General features: G+C 44.8%; 1 protein-coding gene across 1 annotated transcript in view; it reads left to right on the forward strand.

The window, feature by feature from the left end:
• CAT (catalase) overlaps positions 1 to 17,453 on the forward strand; it is a gene marked incomplete in the record, with an annotated part of 486,757 nt that overhangs the window by 464,342 nt on the left and 4,962 nt on the right. The window contains 1 exon segment of the mRNA XM_044082850.1: positions 2,729 to 2,815. Coding sequence (XP_043938785.1) covers positions 2,729 to 2,815 — 87 coding nt within the window.

The raw sequence follows: 17,453 nt of genomic DNA on the forward strand, positions 1-17,453 counted from the left end.
ATGTACAAGGGTAGTGCGACAGCTGTTTGGTCTGTGGTGGCAGTGACAGATGCGTTTAAGGTGGAGGTGGGATTACATCAAGGATCAGCTCTGAGCCCTTTCTTATTTGCAATGGTGATGGACAGGTTGACAGATGAGATCAGACAGGAGTCCCCGTGGACTATGATTGCAGATGACATTGTGATCTGTAGTGAGAGTAGGGAACAGGTGCAGGAGACCCTGGAGAGGGGAAGATATGCTCTAGAGAGAAGAGGAATGAAGGTCAGCAGGACTAAGACAGAATATAAGTGTGTGAATGAGAGGGAGGATAGAGGAATGGTGAGGATGCAGGGAGTAGAGGTGGCAAAGGTGAATGAGTTTAAGTACTTGGGATCAACAGTTCAGAGTAATGGTGAGTGTGGAAGAGAGGTGGAGAAGAGTGTTAGGAGTGATTTGTGACTGACTAGTACCAGTAAGACTGAAAGGGAAGGTCTACAAGAGGGTAGTGAGACCAGCTATGTTATATGGGTTGGAGACAGTGGCACTGACAAAAAGGCAGGCGTTTGAGCTGGATGTGGCAGAGTTAAAGATGAGATTTGCACTGGGTGTGACTAGGATGGACAGGAGATCGTAGTCCTACTATAGTCGGCACTCAGACCAGTAACAGAGTGTAATGTACCCTTTGGCATATACCTTTCCAGGCACTTGCAACAACTGGAGCAACCACAGAGGTTCCTCACTAAAAGAATACAGGGTGTAAATATGTACTGTGCAGACAGGGTTGCCAGATGTCCCTATTTGGGCGGGACTGTCCCGAGATCAGCAGCCTGATCCCGAGTCCCGCCCTGCCGGTTTAAATCCCGGCCAGCCTCCGCTTTGTTTTTTTTTTGTCCCTGGAAATCTGGCAACCCTGTGTGCAGATCACCTCAAAGACTTCTCCCTGTACTCAATCTCCTACAGACTATTGAGGGGGTGATAAATGCCTAACCTACAAGGAATTCTCCAATCCAGCCCTGATTGAAACTACAACACACTCGCAAAACAAACGGCAGTAGAATTACCGGATCTAAAGGTCTAAACCTAGTCTGTGACAAAAACAAAACCTGTTGGAGGGATAGACATGCGTCTCTGAGATTACCTGGAACAGACTCCCCATTCATGTGAAACAGAACTCTTCCCTAAGCCTGTTAAGTTTGGACCAATGGATGGAAAATCAAATTCATCCCTGGCTTGTTTGTAGATGCCTTTGGTCACAGGCATATACCAAAGCTGTTCTTGCCCATGGGTGTTGATTACTGGGAAATGTGGTATGAATGACTAGGCTGAAAACGGTTCTAGGGCCGTTAGTTTAGTAACCCTTGCGAGTATCAGAGCTACGGGTACTGTCCTGCAAGCTGCCTTAAATAATTTTCCAGAAAGATAGGATGTCCCTCAAAACCAGTCCATCCTTTGTCCTCAGAATAGTATCTGCAGCTTCTCTAAAACAATGTCTTAGTCGCCCAGTTTTCTTTCCGAATTTTTCCAGTAAAGGGGAGTATATGCTACACTTGATGGATATACATTACCAACTTCATCTCTACCTCCATTATATCAAATCATTCAGGAAAGACATATCCACTATTTGTCTCCTTTTCTAAAGCTAAGATGGGCCAAAAGAGTTTCCAAAGTTTTCTTATCTAGATTCAGTTTTTATTTCTGATGTCTATAAAGAAAAGCTTGGACTTGCCCAAACAAGTCAGGGCTCATTCAGCTAGGTTTGTCTTAACTTCAGCCTTCTGTTCCAGGGCCTCAGTTTATGCCATTTGTGCAGCACCATTTGGTCCATTATTCGCAGATTTATTTCTCATCAGCTGGATTTGATCTCCAGGAATAGTGTGTCCTTTGGTACAGCTCTCCTCCAGAATATCTTTCCATAAGACCCCCTAAGGTCTACGTATCTAGAGACAGAAGAAACAACATCAGATATGAATGATGTTATGAATGTTACGGAATGATGGATCTTCCTGAACTTCCTGACCTCAGTCCCTTTTCCATGTTATGCAAGATAATCCCATTAGTTTTTGGTAAAACAGTATGGTCTGGCTCTCGAGTAATGTCTTTCTCAGCTCCAGAAGAGCATCCATTCAATGATCTCTGGTGTATCCGGTTTGACATCTGTGATTTTGCTCTGTCTAGGGTTGCATGCAAACTCTGGGGTAATGTTGGGGACATAAGGGGATTATGAGTAAGGGGAGGAGCATAAGCATTGTATTCTAAAGTCTAGAGTGGCTAAAGTTGAATTTGAGGTCATATCCAAAGACCCATCTGTTGAAGGGCAGAAGCAGATAATGCAAATCTGTAATAAGTGCATAACTTTTGTGTACTTCTGTTCTATTCTTAGTAGCAGTGGCTTGCCTTCTGTATCAGTAATTAGATTTTGGAAGTTTAGTGAGGTTTTGCGGAGTGCAAAATATGATGTTGGTCTTTAAGGGGTTAATGAGAAGCAGATTTTTACTCCTCCAGTGGTATAAATCTGTAATGCTAAATTGTAGCTTTTGTGAAGGATCAAGGCGTTCTTGATTGAGTCAAGTAGTATCTGTATAAAGGATCATCTTGATTGGTGAAGGCAGGTCTGTGGATATATCATTATTGAATAGGTTAGAAAAATTGCAGCAGGAGATGAGACTACCTTTTTTCAGTGTAAATTGTAATTCACATTTGTTTTGTTTGACTACAGCAGTGAAAGTGTGATTTACTTTTATTTTCTCAGGTTAAGAACTTTACTGATGTGCATCCTGATTATGGTGCTCGAGTTCAGGCACTGTTGGATAAGTACAGTGCTGAAGCTGGCAAGAAGGTATGTATTGAAATAAAAGGTAATTTATTGGTGCTTCCTAATTTAAGGCCATTGCATCTGTCCGTCATGAGATGTGTGTTTGTGTGCATATTATTGGCCCAGTTACTGTGTAAAAAACTCAAAGGAAATTTGGGATGTCATTTCCTGAGTATATCGGCAGTGTTACTTGTGGACAGTCCACCTAGAGTGTTTTAGGTTTGTTCCATTGTCTTTTACTGTTTAACAAAAGGAGTATGTTCTTCGTGTTTCACTATTAGTCATCACATTTGGGTTATCCTGCCAGGTGTAGCCCTCAGTTGGCTGGAATAGAATACCAGAGGCTTAGTATTTCTGTGTCGGTTGCTGTCGCTCCAGGACTGACATCAGGTTGTCAGTGGTATAAAATCAGGCAGCCGACGCCATTACTTCAGTTTTTCTTGCTGAGGAGCCAGAAGCAGTTTGCACGAGTGCTGGTTGACTGCTACCTGAGTTTATTTCCGAATTGAAGTCTTCTAAAGCTAAGTACCCCATTGGGGATGCTTTTTTCTTTCTCTAACTGATGTTAGAAAAAGTTAATTCTCGCCTGTGGAAAGCAAATACCACACCGAGACTTCCGATCTTAACTGTGTAACCTGTTTAGGCCCAGACCACAACATCCCTCCCTGTCGCTTTTGTGCTTTGTTCAATGCCAGAACTATCCGTCATTGGGACCTTATTGTAGCTAGATATTTTTGCTGTCAGTCCTCTAATTCTGATGTGGCTTTGGTAAGCCATCCAACTACAGATCTTCCGAAAAAAAGGATGAAGACAGAGATGGACCGCACAGGTCCAAAACTGCTGATGACTCTTCTGCTAAGCTAGTCATCAGTTCTCCGGTCCACAGTGAGGTGCTTTCACAGCCCCTGATATCAGTGTCTGTGGATTTGCAGACTGCTACCGAGACCCGTATGCTGCGAGACTTCTTTAAATCTTCTTCGATCCTTTCCTGTGGATGTCTCTACCTTGGATGGGTCCGGAGCTGCTGAGCAGGCACCGGCTTCCGAGGAAGTACTTTGCACTACTGATAATCGACATGGACTGACGACCTCTTTTGCATCTCCAGTTCTTTCTAAAACTACTCTGTTTCTAAGGCCCAGGGTATGAACTGTGGCCAAAAAACCGACCCAAGCTCAAGCACCTGCTTCTTTGCCTCAATCTCAAATGCTTACAATGGCAGAAGACCTTATTATGCTTATTAGGGTAAGCCAGGCTACCCCTTCCAAAAGAGAGTCCGATGACTCTGATGCTTCTGAATATGAAGACATGCAACCCCTCTTTGCTTATGAAGATTCTGATGCAGAGGATTCCATTTCTTCTGCCACTCCACCAGAGGATTTTTCATTTGGGGAAACCCTTCATACTTTGAGACCATTTCCAATGGGAATGTCAAGCTATCCTCAATAAAAAGAGATTCAGGGAATTCTTAGATTTACCACAGCACAGACTTTTGACCATTCCTCCTGTCCTGGATGTTGTGGATGATGTTTTTATAGAATCCAGTTTGATTCTTGACACTCTTCCTCCTGCTCCCAGGAAACCTGACAGGTACTACAGAGTCCCTGACTCTCAAATTCCTTTTCAAAAATCCTACTGCTGACCCAGAGGTTATTTCTCAAGGACCTAAAGGAATTAACTTCATCTAAGATTCCCACCCCCTCAGATAGGGATTCCCGAGCTTTAGACAGATGGGGTAAAAAAGTATCCACCTCTGCTACTCTTGCTGTTAGAGCATTAAATTCAGTTCCGCATACTGAAATATCAGCAACATACCATGGGAACTCTAGTATCTTCCTTTTCTGCTTGTGCAAAAAATAAAGAATTACAAGAGCTTATGCATTCTGCAAGTTGTTACTAAGCACACCTTGCAGTGTGGCTTTGCCACCCTAGAAGCATCTTGCAGGGCAGCAGTCACTGGTTCTGTCCTTAGAAGGCATGCTTGGCTTAAGGAACAGACCTTGCCAGACCATGTTAAATCCATATTGTTAGACGCACCATTGAACAAAGACAATTTATTTGGCACCAAGGCAGAATAGGTCTTAAAGTTGGAAGAAAAAGCTAAATCTATGCAGACAGACTTCTTACAGGTTCAGCCTCCATGGTTCAGTAGGCATTGGTCCTTTCCTGCCCCCTCCAGGCCAGCTCAGCTCAGATCCAGGGGAAGCAGACCCCCCCCCCCCAGACAGCAGCCCCAGGGAATGCAGAGATCTAAGCAATGGAGTTCCTCCTGTACAAAAACAGGGAGTGCAAAGCCACCCCCTTATGGTAAAAACTCACAATGACTTAACACCTCCACTCCTTACTCTGCCCACCTGCTTGTGCCCCTAGGAGGAAAACTCTCCTTCCATGCAAGCAACTGGGCCTCTGTTATCAACAACCGATTGGTCCTCAACATAGTGTCCCAGGGATACAGATTTTATTTCCACACACTTCCAACCCCATTAGGGTTCCCAGATCTTACTCCAAACCAGTGGACAGAGGCCAAAATTCAAGTCATTTCCTTGCTCTCCATGAGGATAATACAGCATGTTCCTGCAGAACAGATAGGCCAAGGTTTCTACTTCAGACTCTTCCTGGTACCCAGTCTTAGATCTGTCCATTCTAAACACCTTTCTGGTGATACCAAAATTCAAAATGCTCACCCTCCAGTAGCTTCTTCATTTGTTTCCAAGGATGCTTGGTTAGCAACCCTAGAACTAAAAGAGGCCTACCTACACATCCCAGTCAGGGAATCTTGCAGGAAATATCTCAGTTTCAGGGCTGGATCTATGCACTTTCATTTCTCTGTGCTTCTTTTTGGCTTATCCACTGCTCCCAGATTTTTCACAAAATGTCTGGCTCCAGCCATTGCTTTTTGTAGACAAGAAATATTCAACTTTACCCCTACTTAAGACTGCCTGATTCAGGTAGACAGTCAGGAAAAGCTGTTACAGCACCTGACCTTTGTAAAGGATCTACTGATCTCCCTGATGTATACTATCATTGAAAAGAAACCAAAACTAGCCCCCACACAAAAAATTGTCTTCCTGGGATCAAGCCTGGACACAGTATCCCAGATGGCATTCTTTACTCCAGAAAAACAAGCCTACCTGACCAGGCTACTTCTCTCAACTAGCCACCAGAACCCAGTTTTCCGCAAGGAAAAATCCTGCAAACTCTAGGGTTCATAGCCTCATGCATTTTACTCATTCCATATGCCAGACTGCATATGAGGAAACAGTGGTAGATAAAAAGCTTTTGGTGTCAACACTCAAGACCTGGAAACTATCATACCAATGATGCCTTGTCTAAGGAAAGATTTTCTTTGGTGGGCAGCAGCATGTAACCACAAGGGACTTCCCTTCTCACAATCCCACGCCACCGAGACCATCACCACAGACTCATCAGACTATGCCTTGGGTGCACACGTGGACGGCAGGTGCATTCAGAGCCAATGGAGCCCAAGTCAAATACATCTGCACATCAACCAAAAAGAGATGCTAGCTGTTCAGCACACCCTGACTACTTTTAGACTCCCGTACTCTCCCCGGGGCCTCTACTGCTCAAAACAGACAATACCACAGTGATGTGGTATGTCAACAAGCAGAGAGGGACTCGCTCTTATCCTCTCTGCAGGCTCACTATGATCCTTTGGCACACAGCATCAGTCATAAAATAGACCTGCTAGCACAATTCCTGCCAGGCTCCCTAAACTCTCTGGCTGACAACTTGAGCAGAAACCTTCTAGACACACACGAGTGGCAGCTAGACCACAGAACTTTCACCCTTGTAACCCAGAAATGGGGCACCCTGAAGGTAGACTTCTTTGCCACCCACTCCAATAATCAGCTCAGCAAATTCTGCACCAGGGAACCTCACAGCAAGGCCTGGAAAGTGGATGTGGTCTCCTTCCAGTGAATAAACCTCTGTCTATGCATTTCCTCCTCTACCACTCATCTCAAGAGTACTGCTCAAAATAAGAGGAAAAACTGAGGACAATCCTTATTGTTTCAGACTGGCCACACCAGCGCTGATGCCCACTGTTGCGCAGCCTGTCACCACTGCCACCATGACACCTACCTCAGAATCCCAACACTTGTGACCCAGAGGAATGGCGAATTTATGCATCCCCAATTGCAGACCCTCAACCTGGCAGACTGACGTATTTCCTGACCTCTCCTCAAGCTGCCAGCCTAAGTAAACCAATCCTATATGTTATATGTGATGCCATATGCCCCAGCACTGGTAAATCCTATGCTGACAAATGGAAAAGGTTTTGCACCTGGATCCAGGCTCAGAGAGCCGGAACGGCACAGCCCTCCCTACCTCTCATCCTGGATTACCTAGCAGACCTACTACACAGGGGTCTATCCTTCTCTTCTATTAAAATTCATGCCTATGCCGTCTTTGCTCATTACAGCACAGAGCCACCTCTCGTCTCACACCCTGTCATCAAAAGTTCTTAAGAGGGGCTAACAACTTAAGGCCACCCGGAAGAGCAGCTACCCCAGCTTGAGATCTTAACTTTGTGTTGGAAAAGCTCACCCCCCCCCCCCTTGAACCTGCAGCTTCAGCAGAGTTAAAATTCCTGTCTTGGAAGACAGCTTTGCTTCTGGCCATCACTTCAGCTAGGAGTATCAGAGCTGCAAGCACTCATGGCTGCAGAACCCTTCATTTTCCATGCTAACAGGTTCTCCCTCAGGACTTGACCCATCCTTCATGCCTAAAGTGGTGTCTAGTGTGGCTGTCAACCAATCCATTCATTTGCCCACCTTTTTCCCTAACCCACAGAACAAGGGGGGAAAGGATCCTGCGCACTCTAGATGTGCTCAGATTCTACCTGGACAGGACTAAATCTTTTAGAAAAAACTGATCAGGTGCTAGTCAGCTTCGCTGCAGGAGCAGAGGGCAAGGCCATATCCAAACAGTCTCCAAATGGATAGCACACTGCTTCCATTTCTGCTACAAACTGCACAGGAAACCACCCCCAAAGGGGGTCAGGACACACTCCACCTGAGCAACCTCCACCTCTGCAGCTTTTCCTCAGTGGGGTCCCCACCAGGGACATCCTGGAGGCTGCAAGCTGGACATCTGTTCATACCTTCACCAAACATTACCACCTGCCTATAGTCTCCAAATCCAGGGCAGGCTTTGCTACCGCAGTCTTGCAGGGTATCCTAGCCAGCCCTGCAGTCTTCTTGACTGCCTCCACCCTTTTTCTTCAGCTTTGTGAATCAACCCAAATGTGATGACTGCAACAGTGAAACACAAAGAACATAGTACATTTGTGTACACTAACCATAAATGTAGATGTTAGAGTGTAGTCACTGTTGCAGTCCTGGATGTCCTTCAAGAATTCAACTGCAGTCGTAACATATGGGTTGTCCTGCCTCAGGCAGCCCTCGGTCGGCCGGATTCCAAAGTCTGGGTCCGGCGTTGGCTGGTGTCGCCTCCTCTCCAACTTCAGAATAGCTGGAGTATAAAGGCATTGGCCGACGCCATCTTCTTCAGTCTTTCTTGCCGCGCGGTGCCCAAAGCAGAAGCAGTTCGCAAGTGCCGGTCGGTCAGCTCCTGTGTTTTCAGTACCGAAGTCATCGAAAAGCTAAGTACCCCGTTGGGGAACATTTTTTCTTGCCTCAGCCGATGTCGGAACAAATTGAGAAAGTTAATTGTTTGTCTTGTGGTAAACAAATACCTCATAAGGACTTCCATTCTTACTGCCTCCCTTGCCTGGGCCCAGACCACGATGTCTCGGCCTGTGCTGCCTGTGCCTGCTTTAATAAGTGCACTCTCAGGCGCCGGGAAGAATTTGCCGAAGACTTTTTTGGCAAATCTTTCGCTTGTATCATGCCGTCGGAACAACCGACAACTCAATTTTCCAAAAAACGAAAGGACCGGGACCGACATCCTCGGCCCGCGTCCTCCACCGATACACCTCCTAAACCCTCAGAGTGCTTTGGTCCCTAAGGAAGCAGTAATTCAACCGCTCCAGGCCGATGACACAGCGTTAACAAGTCCTTCGGTCTCGGAGACCACTCCGGTGCCGGTTGTTGATTTTCCTCCAGAAACTGAAGTTCTGGATCTACCCGACACCATTCCCGTGGACAAGGTTACTCCTGCACGTGGGGCAGCTAGGCCTCCTGTATCCATGTCCATCAAGGCCTTTGCACGTGCTAAGGCCGTCAGCCAGGCCAAGGCCCATCCTAAACCTACTGCCCAGGCCCCTTCTGATAAACAGATCATGTCTCTTGCTGCAGATCTTATTTCTTTTATCAGGGGGTCTCAGCCTCATCCAGACAGAGGTTCTCAGCCACCTGCAGAGAAAAGGCCCAGAACTGAGCAGGCTGACAACCTCTCTTCAGATGAAGCCTCTGGGGATTCTGAGCATTCAGACACCCAAGAAGAATCCTTCCAGGCCTATGAGGACTCTGATGCTGAGGAATCAATTCCCTCCGCCTCTCCTCCTGAGGATTTTTCGTTCGGTGAAGTCCTACACTCTGAGGGAGCATTTCAAATGGCAGGGTCAGGAATTATCTGATTCCAGAAAAAGGCTACGTACCTTCCTCAAGCTACCCCAGCACAGACCTTTAGCTATCCCTCCAGTTATGGATGTCCTGGATGATGTTTTCTCCGACTCCAGTGCTAACCCTGATTCTCTTCCTCCTGCTCCTGTCAAGCCAGACAGATATTATAGGGTCCCTGACACTCACAAACATCTCTTTAAGGCCCACTCTGTGGATCTAGAAACTATTTCACATGGCCCCAAGGGAGTGGCTACTTCCTCAGCCAAGAATCCACTGCCAGCAGATTGGGAAGCTAGGTCCCTGGAGAGATGGGGTAAAAAAGTTTATACCTCTACCACCCTGGCCATGAGGTCACTTAACTGCCTTTTTCATATGTTTCAGTACCAGGATTTCTTACTGGATGATTTACAGAAAAAGCTAGCCTCTCCTGAGCCTATTGATAGAAAGGCATTGCAGGATCTAGTACATAACACTCAGCAGGTTAGCAATCATTTTCTTCAGTGTGGTTATGATGCATTGGAGGCTTCATGTAGGGCAGCTATGACTGTGGCTGTTATACGTAGACATGCTTGGTTAAAAGAACAGCCATTGCCAGACCATGTTAAAGTAAAGTTACTTGATGCACCTCTGGAAAAACAGAAGCTTTTTAGTGCTAATGCACAAGATGTGTTGAAGTCCATTGAGGAAAAAGCTAAATCAGTACAGACAGTTAAAGATTTCCTCCAGGTTCAGCCACCCAGGTTCAGCAGGAATTGGCCTTCAAAGAACAGACACTGACAAGTTTCAAAGGGGAAAAAACAGGCGTGCTCGAGGGCAATACCGCGGCTCCCACAGGGGCCGCCAATGGCAACCACCAAATCAAAGCGGCGCAGGCAGTCCAGCTGCACCACAAGGACAATCGCAATGACTTGACTTTCATACCGCCTACAAAGGCTCAAAGAGAAGCACCTTTGGGCGGAAAATTATCCTTCTCAAAAAACTGGCATATCTTAAAGGACAACTGGATTCTGGATTTAATAGACAAAGGTTACAGATTCCACTTCCATGCTTTACCAATAAGACAAGGCATGCCAAACCTGCCACATCATCAAAGGGCAGAGGCACTCATTCAAGTTTCAAAGCTGTTAAATATAAAAGCAATAGAAAAGGTCCCTCAGGAACAAGGCCAGGGATTTTATTCAAGACTGTTCCTTGTTCCAAGAAAAGAAAACAAATGGAGGCCTATACTAGACTTGTCTACTCTAAATACTTTTCTCATTGTGCCAAAGTTCAAAATGCTGACGTTGCAGCAACTCCTTCCCATGCTGGGCAAGGGGTCTTGGCTGGTCACTCTGGACCTCAAGGAGGCATACCTGCATGTCCCAATCAGACAAAGCTGCAGAAGATGCCTCAGATTTCTTGCAGGGACAGAGCATTATCAATTGTCAGCATTGCCGTTTGGCTTATCAATTCTCAGCATTGCCGTTTGGCTTATCTACTGCGCCCAGAGTGTTCACGAAATGCCTGGCATCAGTAGTGGCACACTGCAGACTCCAGGGGATTCAAATATACCCCTACCTGGACGACTGCCTCATACAAGCAGACAAACAAACCTTGATAGCAAACTTGGACTATGTCATTCAATTACTACAGGCCTTGGGATACACAGTCAGCATTCAGAAATCAAGACTACTGCCATCCCAACAGATTATTTTCCTAGGAGCCAAACTGGACACACAAACAAATGGCCTTTCTCACAGAGGAAAAACAAGAGCAGTTACCAGAGTACTTCAAAGGCCTAGCCAAGCTCTCCCAGCTGACTGCAAGGAAAATCCTGCAGGCCCTGGGGTTCATGGCATCTTGCATTCTTCTGATACCTTTGGCAAGACTTCATATGAGAAAGCTGCAATGGTATTTAAAAAGCTTATGGTCCCAACACAGCCAAAGCCTAGAGGACGTAATCCCACTCATTCCATATCTGCAAAGAAAATTTTTGTGGTGCGCTCAAGCAAGTCAGTAAAACAAAGGCATGTCTTTCAACAAACCTCAAGCAGGTCAAATGATTACAACAGATGCCTCAGATCATGGATGGGGGGCGCACATGGAGGGCAGATGCATTCAAGGGCAATGGACACCAAGGGAAAGGCATCTGCACATAAACCAAAAAGATGTTTGCAGTGATGCATGCAATCGAGACTTTCGAAAAATCACTTCAACAAGGACATTTGCTAATAAGGACAGACAACACCACTGTTGTGGTATATAAACAAGCAGGGAGGAACTCATTCTTATCCCCTCTGCAGACTAACAATGATTCTCTGGGAAAAATCCCTGAGTCTGAAGATACATTTGCAATCCCAGTTTGTGCCAGGCAAGGACAATGTACTGGCGGACAAGCTGAGCAGAAATTTCTTGGAGCCACACGAATGGATGCTGCATCCTCACATTTTCTCACAAATAACAAGGACACGGGGAAGACCGGACATGGATCTTTTTGCTTCTCACATGAATCGTCACCTGGAAAAGTTCTGTACAAGGACCCACCATCCTCTAGCCTGGAAAATGGATGCTGTCTCCTTCAGCTGGAATTCCCTAACAATTTATGCATTCCCTCCTCTACCACTGCTGACCAAGGTGATACTGAAGATCAATGCAGAACAACCAACAGGCATTTTGATAGCTCCAGACTGGCCAAGGCAGCACTGGTACCCATTGCTGTTGAGCATAACTCGGACCAAACCGTGGCCTCTGCCCCTATGGCCTCTGTTTCTAACGCAACACAATTACAGGACTGTTCATCAAAACCTGAAAACATTGCATCTGACAGCTTGGAGGTTACCATAACTCCTTCCGATATCTCTCTATCCAAAAAAGTTCAAGAGATCTTACTGGAAGCACGCAGACCTTCCACCAGAAAAACCTATTCAGCCAAGTGGAAGAGATTCATCATCTGGAATGCCAACAGGGGACAGGATACAACAGTATTGAGTATACCTCAGATATTGGAATACTTGGCAGAAATGTTACATAGTGGTCTCTCATATTCTTCCATAAAGATTCACGCCTCAGCAATCTCAGCAAAATACAACTGTGATCCACCTGTGTTTTCACATCCTTTGCTAAGACGGTTCCTAAGAGGGATAAAGAATATCAAACCTCCCAGAAAACTGCCAGTACCTGCATGGGACCTCAATTTCGTCTTGGAAAAATTAACTCTTCCTCCCTTTGAACCAGCAGCATCTTCAGAAATGCAATTTCTCTCCTGGAAAACAGTTTTCATATTGGCAGTCACATCAGCAAGAAGAGTCTTGGGGATACAGGCACTCATGGCAGTACCTCCTTTTCTCATTTTTCATCAGGACAGAGTCTCTCTAAGAACCAACCCTTCATTCATGCCAAAAGTAATATCCAGGGTGTCTCTAAATCAAGCCATTCACCTGCCTACTTTCTTCCCCAATCCTCAAAACAGTGGGGAAAAGCTGCTGCATACTTTGGACATACACACGCAACTACGCTACTACTTGGACAGAAATAAGGCCACCAGAAAGTCTGACCAACTGTTTGTAGCCTATGCTGCTGGAGTACAAGGAAAAGCAATCTCCAAACAAACAATTTCAAAATGGATTGGACACTGCATCAGATTCTGCTATTTTCATGGAAAAGGTGTGCCAGCCAATATTAGGCCACACTCCACCAGAGCTATATCCACATCCACAGCTTTTCTAAGAGGAGTGGCTACAAAGGACATTCTAGAGGCTGCTACATGGAGCTCCGTGCATACATTTACCAAGCACTACAACCTGCCTTTATACTCCAGATCCCAAGCAGGCTTTGCTTCAGCAGTCCTGCAGGGCATTTTAGCTACACCATCCCTTTCTTAGTTCCAACCACCCCCAGCTTGGCTATGGTATTCAACCCATATGTTATGACTGCAGTTGCATTCTTGAAGGACATAGTACAGTTTTGTACCTACCATACATGTAGATGTCCAATAGATATGCAACTGCAGTCGGATTTTCCCTCCCTCCTACCCCTCTGCAACTTTCTTTATGGGTCCACTACCCCTATTCCTATTAGCTGGGGGTATCTCCTATGGTGTATCTGTTTATTACTGCTGTGCATGTCTGGAATTGTTTATCCATTCACCAAATTTAGCCTTCCTAGGAGGGCACCTGGCATCTGGGGCAAGAAACACTGAAGAAGATGGCGTCGGCCAATGCCTTTATACTCCAGCCATACTGACGTCGGAGAGGAGGCTACACCAGCCGATGCTGGACCCAGACTTTGGAATCCGGCCGAGCGAGGGCTGCCTGAGGCAGGACAACCCATATGTTATGACTGCAGTTGCATATCTATCGGACATCTACATTTATGGTAGGTACAAAACTGTACTTTTCCCTCTATTCTTCCCCCTTGTCTGTGTCTCTCTCTCTCTCTCTCTCCTTACAAGGAATTTTTGGTATTTACTTTCTACTGGTGGTACCATAACCTAGTTCCCTATTGGGGGCTCCTGACAGGGCAAGAAAAACTAATGCAATGGCATCGGCTGCCTGATTTTATACCACTGATGACCTGACGTCAGTCCTGGAGCGACAGCATCTGATGCAGAAATGCTAAGCCTCTGGTATTCCGGCTGATTGAGAGCTACTCCTGGTAGGGATAACACAAATGTGATGACTGCAACAGTGAATACACTAGAACATCTACAATTATGGTAAGTGTATACAAGTGTAGTTTCACCCACATGAAGATTCTAACAAGTAGTTATTGGGTGGGGTAGGGCAGCGAGTGACGCTGACTTCATATCCAGCTATTTATGAAGAATTTATCCAAACATTTATGAAGAATTTGAGAGTGACATAATGCAGTTTGTGCAGACAAACCAGCCTACCACCTGAGCCTTAGTAGGCTGTGAGTACTAGGATTGTGTTGCAGTTTAGCAGTCACATTGACTGATGGGAGTAGTGGCTCTTAGTACTAGGATTGTTAGTTTAGCAGTCACATTGACTGGGAGTAATCTTTGTTGAAGCTTGTCCTGGTGCTGAAGAGTTGGGGTTTTCTTCCTTTTCCAGCAGTGTGTTGTGACCTTGGAGTTCATTAGGGAGATGTGAACTGCACACTACCTGAATGGAAAATGTGGATGACTTTGCCCCCAACAGAAAAATACATTATTTTTGAATTTGGTTATTTGCTTGTCAAATGAAGTCTTGGGTAGTTTTTGGTTCAGGACTATGTTCTGTGTTTATTTTTTGTGGAGTTGTCTGAATTACTTTTGTGACTGAGCTGGTTCTTTCATCTAGAACACACAAGTCTTAATCAAGCCATCTCTCTCAGCACTACATAATGGATAATTACAAAGAATTTTGCAGTGACATTGCACATTATTGTATGTCATATATGCCCAGCCATCTTCATACTGTTCCACCTGTATATCGCATACTTTCCTGCATTTCATTAACACTGAAGTTATTAACTCTTCAGTCAGGTAAAATGGACCTGGCAAATCTCAACTCAATTGAGAAAATAAAAACATTTTTTTTCTTTAGTAAGCAAGCACCCCCACACCTTTCCTTCTTACTACCCTGTGTACTAACTACATAGTCACAAAGCCATGGAGAAAAGAAAGTTCAAATAGTTCAAGTATCTCTAATTGCACAGAAACTGTACAGGTCGTAATTTTTTTGGGAAAAAAATGACCAGTGAGTTTGATCTCTGGGAATATAAAATGACTTGAAACTAAGCCACCTTACAGTGGGCAAAGTGTTAGGGACACCATTAATAATACCTTTCGTAAAATCAGATTTCTGGATCAGTATAAGACTGCCCTATTTTCACAGAGGGCAAGCATCAGTGTGCATCAGACAAGCCCCTTGTTCGGACTTGCAGCCTGGGAGTCCGAGAATCAAGTTGGAGGGATGAGAGGTCATATCCATACTGTCTGTACTGCATTACAAAATGAGGCTTTTTCGAAAGAGCATGATGCTGCAGGTCTCCCGTTAAATGGAGAGCAGAGTCAAACCAAGGGTATGGAGATATATTAAATGGACAGCTACTTTCATCCTGGTTGTCATATGTCTGTACACCCCAAGGAAACTAACTATTTCTTAAAATATGCATTTTGTACTTGTATATCTGGTATACATTTTCCCTTTAATAGTCTCTTCTCCTGTCATCTTGTTGGTAGTAAAGCCAACACCTTGAACTGGTGAAGTCAAATGGGAAAACAACTGGTGGTCAAGAGAGAAGGGACTGAAAATAGAATAGGACTGAACAAAAAAAAAAAAAAAAGCCAGATCCTTTTGTACTTGTATACAATAGTCTGCATTCAGTCATAGAAACCTAGAATCCTGGTATGCAGATACATCTTAGAAATCCTGAATGAGGCGTACTTGTGTATCTGTAATGCTTTTGAACAAAAAAAATCATCATGTCCATTTGGTAGCTTGCTTTTTTGTGTTTTTTCATAATGGTCTCGTGTCATAGTGTAGTCTGTGTGGAAAGTAGTTACAGACAGAGGTCCTTTCCAGTCAGACTGTAAAGCACTTTGATTTCCTCATGGTGGGGTTAAGGTGATCCTCCTACACCAGTATGTCTTCATGATGCTGTGCTGTAAAGGGGAGAGCAATCCCCATCACCTTCATTTCTTTACTGCTACAAGAAGCATTCTGCTGGTTGTTCGTGAGTCTGCTCTTAAGTTGTGTTTAAGAGCAGTAAGTACCCTAGTTCGGACATTTTGTTCTACCTCAAGTCTTTTAAAAAGAAGACTTTACTTTGTTGTACTGATATGTTAGGGGGTGTGGGATGCCTTTCTCTCCTCCAGCCAGGGAGACTTTCATGAGTGAAGGTTGAAAGAAAAAAATCCCTCCCCTAAAGGAGAAACGTATTGAAAGAAAACAAGAGAAGCCTAGAAAGTTGGTAGTTAGAATCCATAAGCAGGAGTGAATCCTTACCAAAACCTGAGAGTGTCATCTGCATTCCTAAGGCACAGCCTTATCTGCTCATTGTTTGAGTATCTACTCTCGAAGTCCCCACCTCTAATAGCACCTTTTTAGGCAGATTTTATATTCCCAGTGTTTTGTAAGCTGACCCTGACTGCTTTGTCTGTGTCACTGTCGGCTGTCTGTTCTTTGGAACCTTTTTTTGTTGGGGGGGGGCATTTTTTATGTTCAGGAGTTTCTTGCTTTCTTGATCCTGCATCCTAGAGGCAGGTGTGCCTCCTACCATTTTATTGACGACTCCTGCAATTCTCTCATTGGATACTAGTATTTGGTCACCCTTAGATGTGCCCCCGACAGTACTTGCTTGGACTCTTGTAATGAGAATTCATAGCAGAACACATGGCAGTCTGGCACTGAGCTGCCTTCTGTTGAAGGACAGTGTCTGAACTGTTCAGACTGTCTTAAGTGGGCAACCATCCAGTCAGATGGGGTGGGTATCTTGGTGTAGATAATTGTGCCTGGAGGCAACTACAGACACCACCATAAGGAAGCATGTGTGATCAAGCTACATGTCTGATTACTATGGCTTCTTACAGCAGCTCTGTTAAGCTTTCTGTAAGTAAACGGTTTCATTCTTTGGCTGACGCAATTTTGTTAAAGGTAGCTAGACAGGCCTTGGCACTTATTCACAACCTTTATGGCAGTTTGGCTGTGCTTTACAAGCTCGTGTGACTTTTTTTGTCTTTGTGCAATCTGTTTTACTGATTGGATTGCAATCTTAGCCATGTTGAGTTGTAGTTGCTTGTAAATGATGGCTCAGGTTGTCAGTTGCTTTATATCACTGTTACTTTACATGCACAAGTAAGGTGTAATGTTGCTCGTGTGCCTGTTTAGTAGGAAATCTGATCTCACAACCCTCTGGAAAAAGAGTGAGCAGGCGTTTTATAGTGCCTGTAAAAGATTGCTCTTTTTTTCCAAGGTGCAGTAACCTTGTAGTAGGAATAACAGCATTAGGGGATGTTGGGCATTGGGGTGCAAGGGGAATTGCCTCCCTCTCTGAAAGATGGTCATGTTTACCAGGCTTTTATAGTCCAGGTTCACATGAATCCAGTATATGTGTATGTTTAAATAACTGCAGATAGTTAGAACATTACAAAAATGTAAGCATATTTAGCTTCATAAGAAGCGCGATCTCTATATTTA

Source organism: Protopterus annectens, chromosome 9.part0 (assembly GCF_019279795.1).
Source record: "Protopterus annectens isolate FY-2018-M chromosome 9.part0, PAN1.0, whole genome shotgun sequence".
Taxonomy (NCBI): domain Eukaryota; kingdom Metazoa; phylum Chordata; order Ceratodontiformes; family Protopteridae; genus Protopterus; species Protopterus annectens.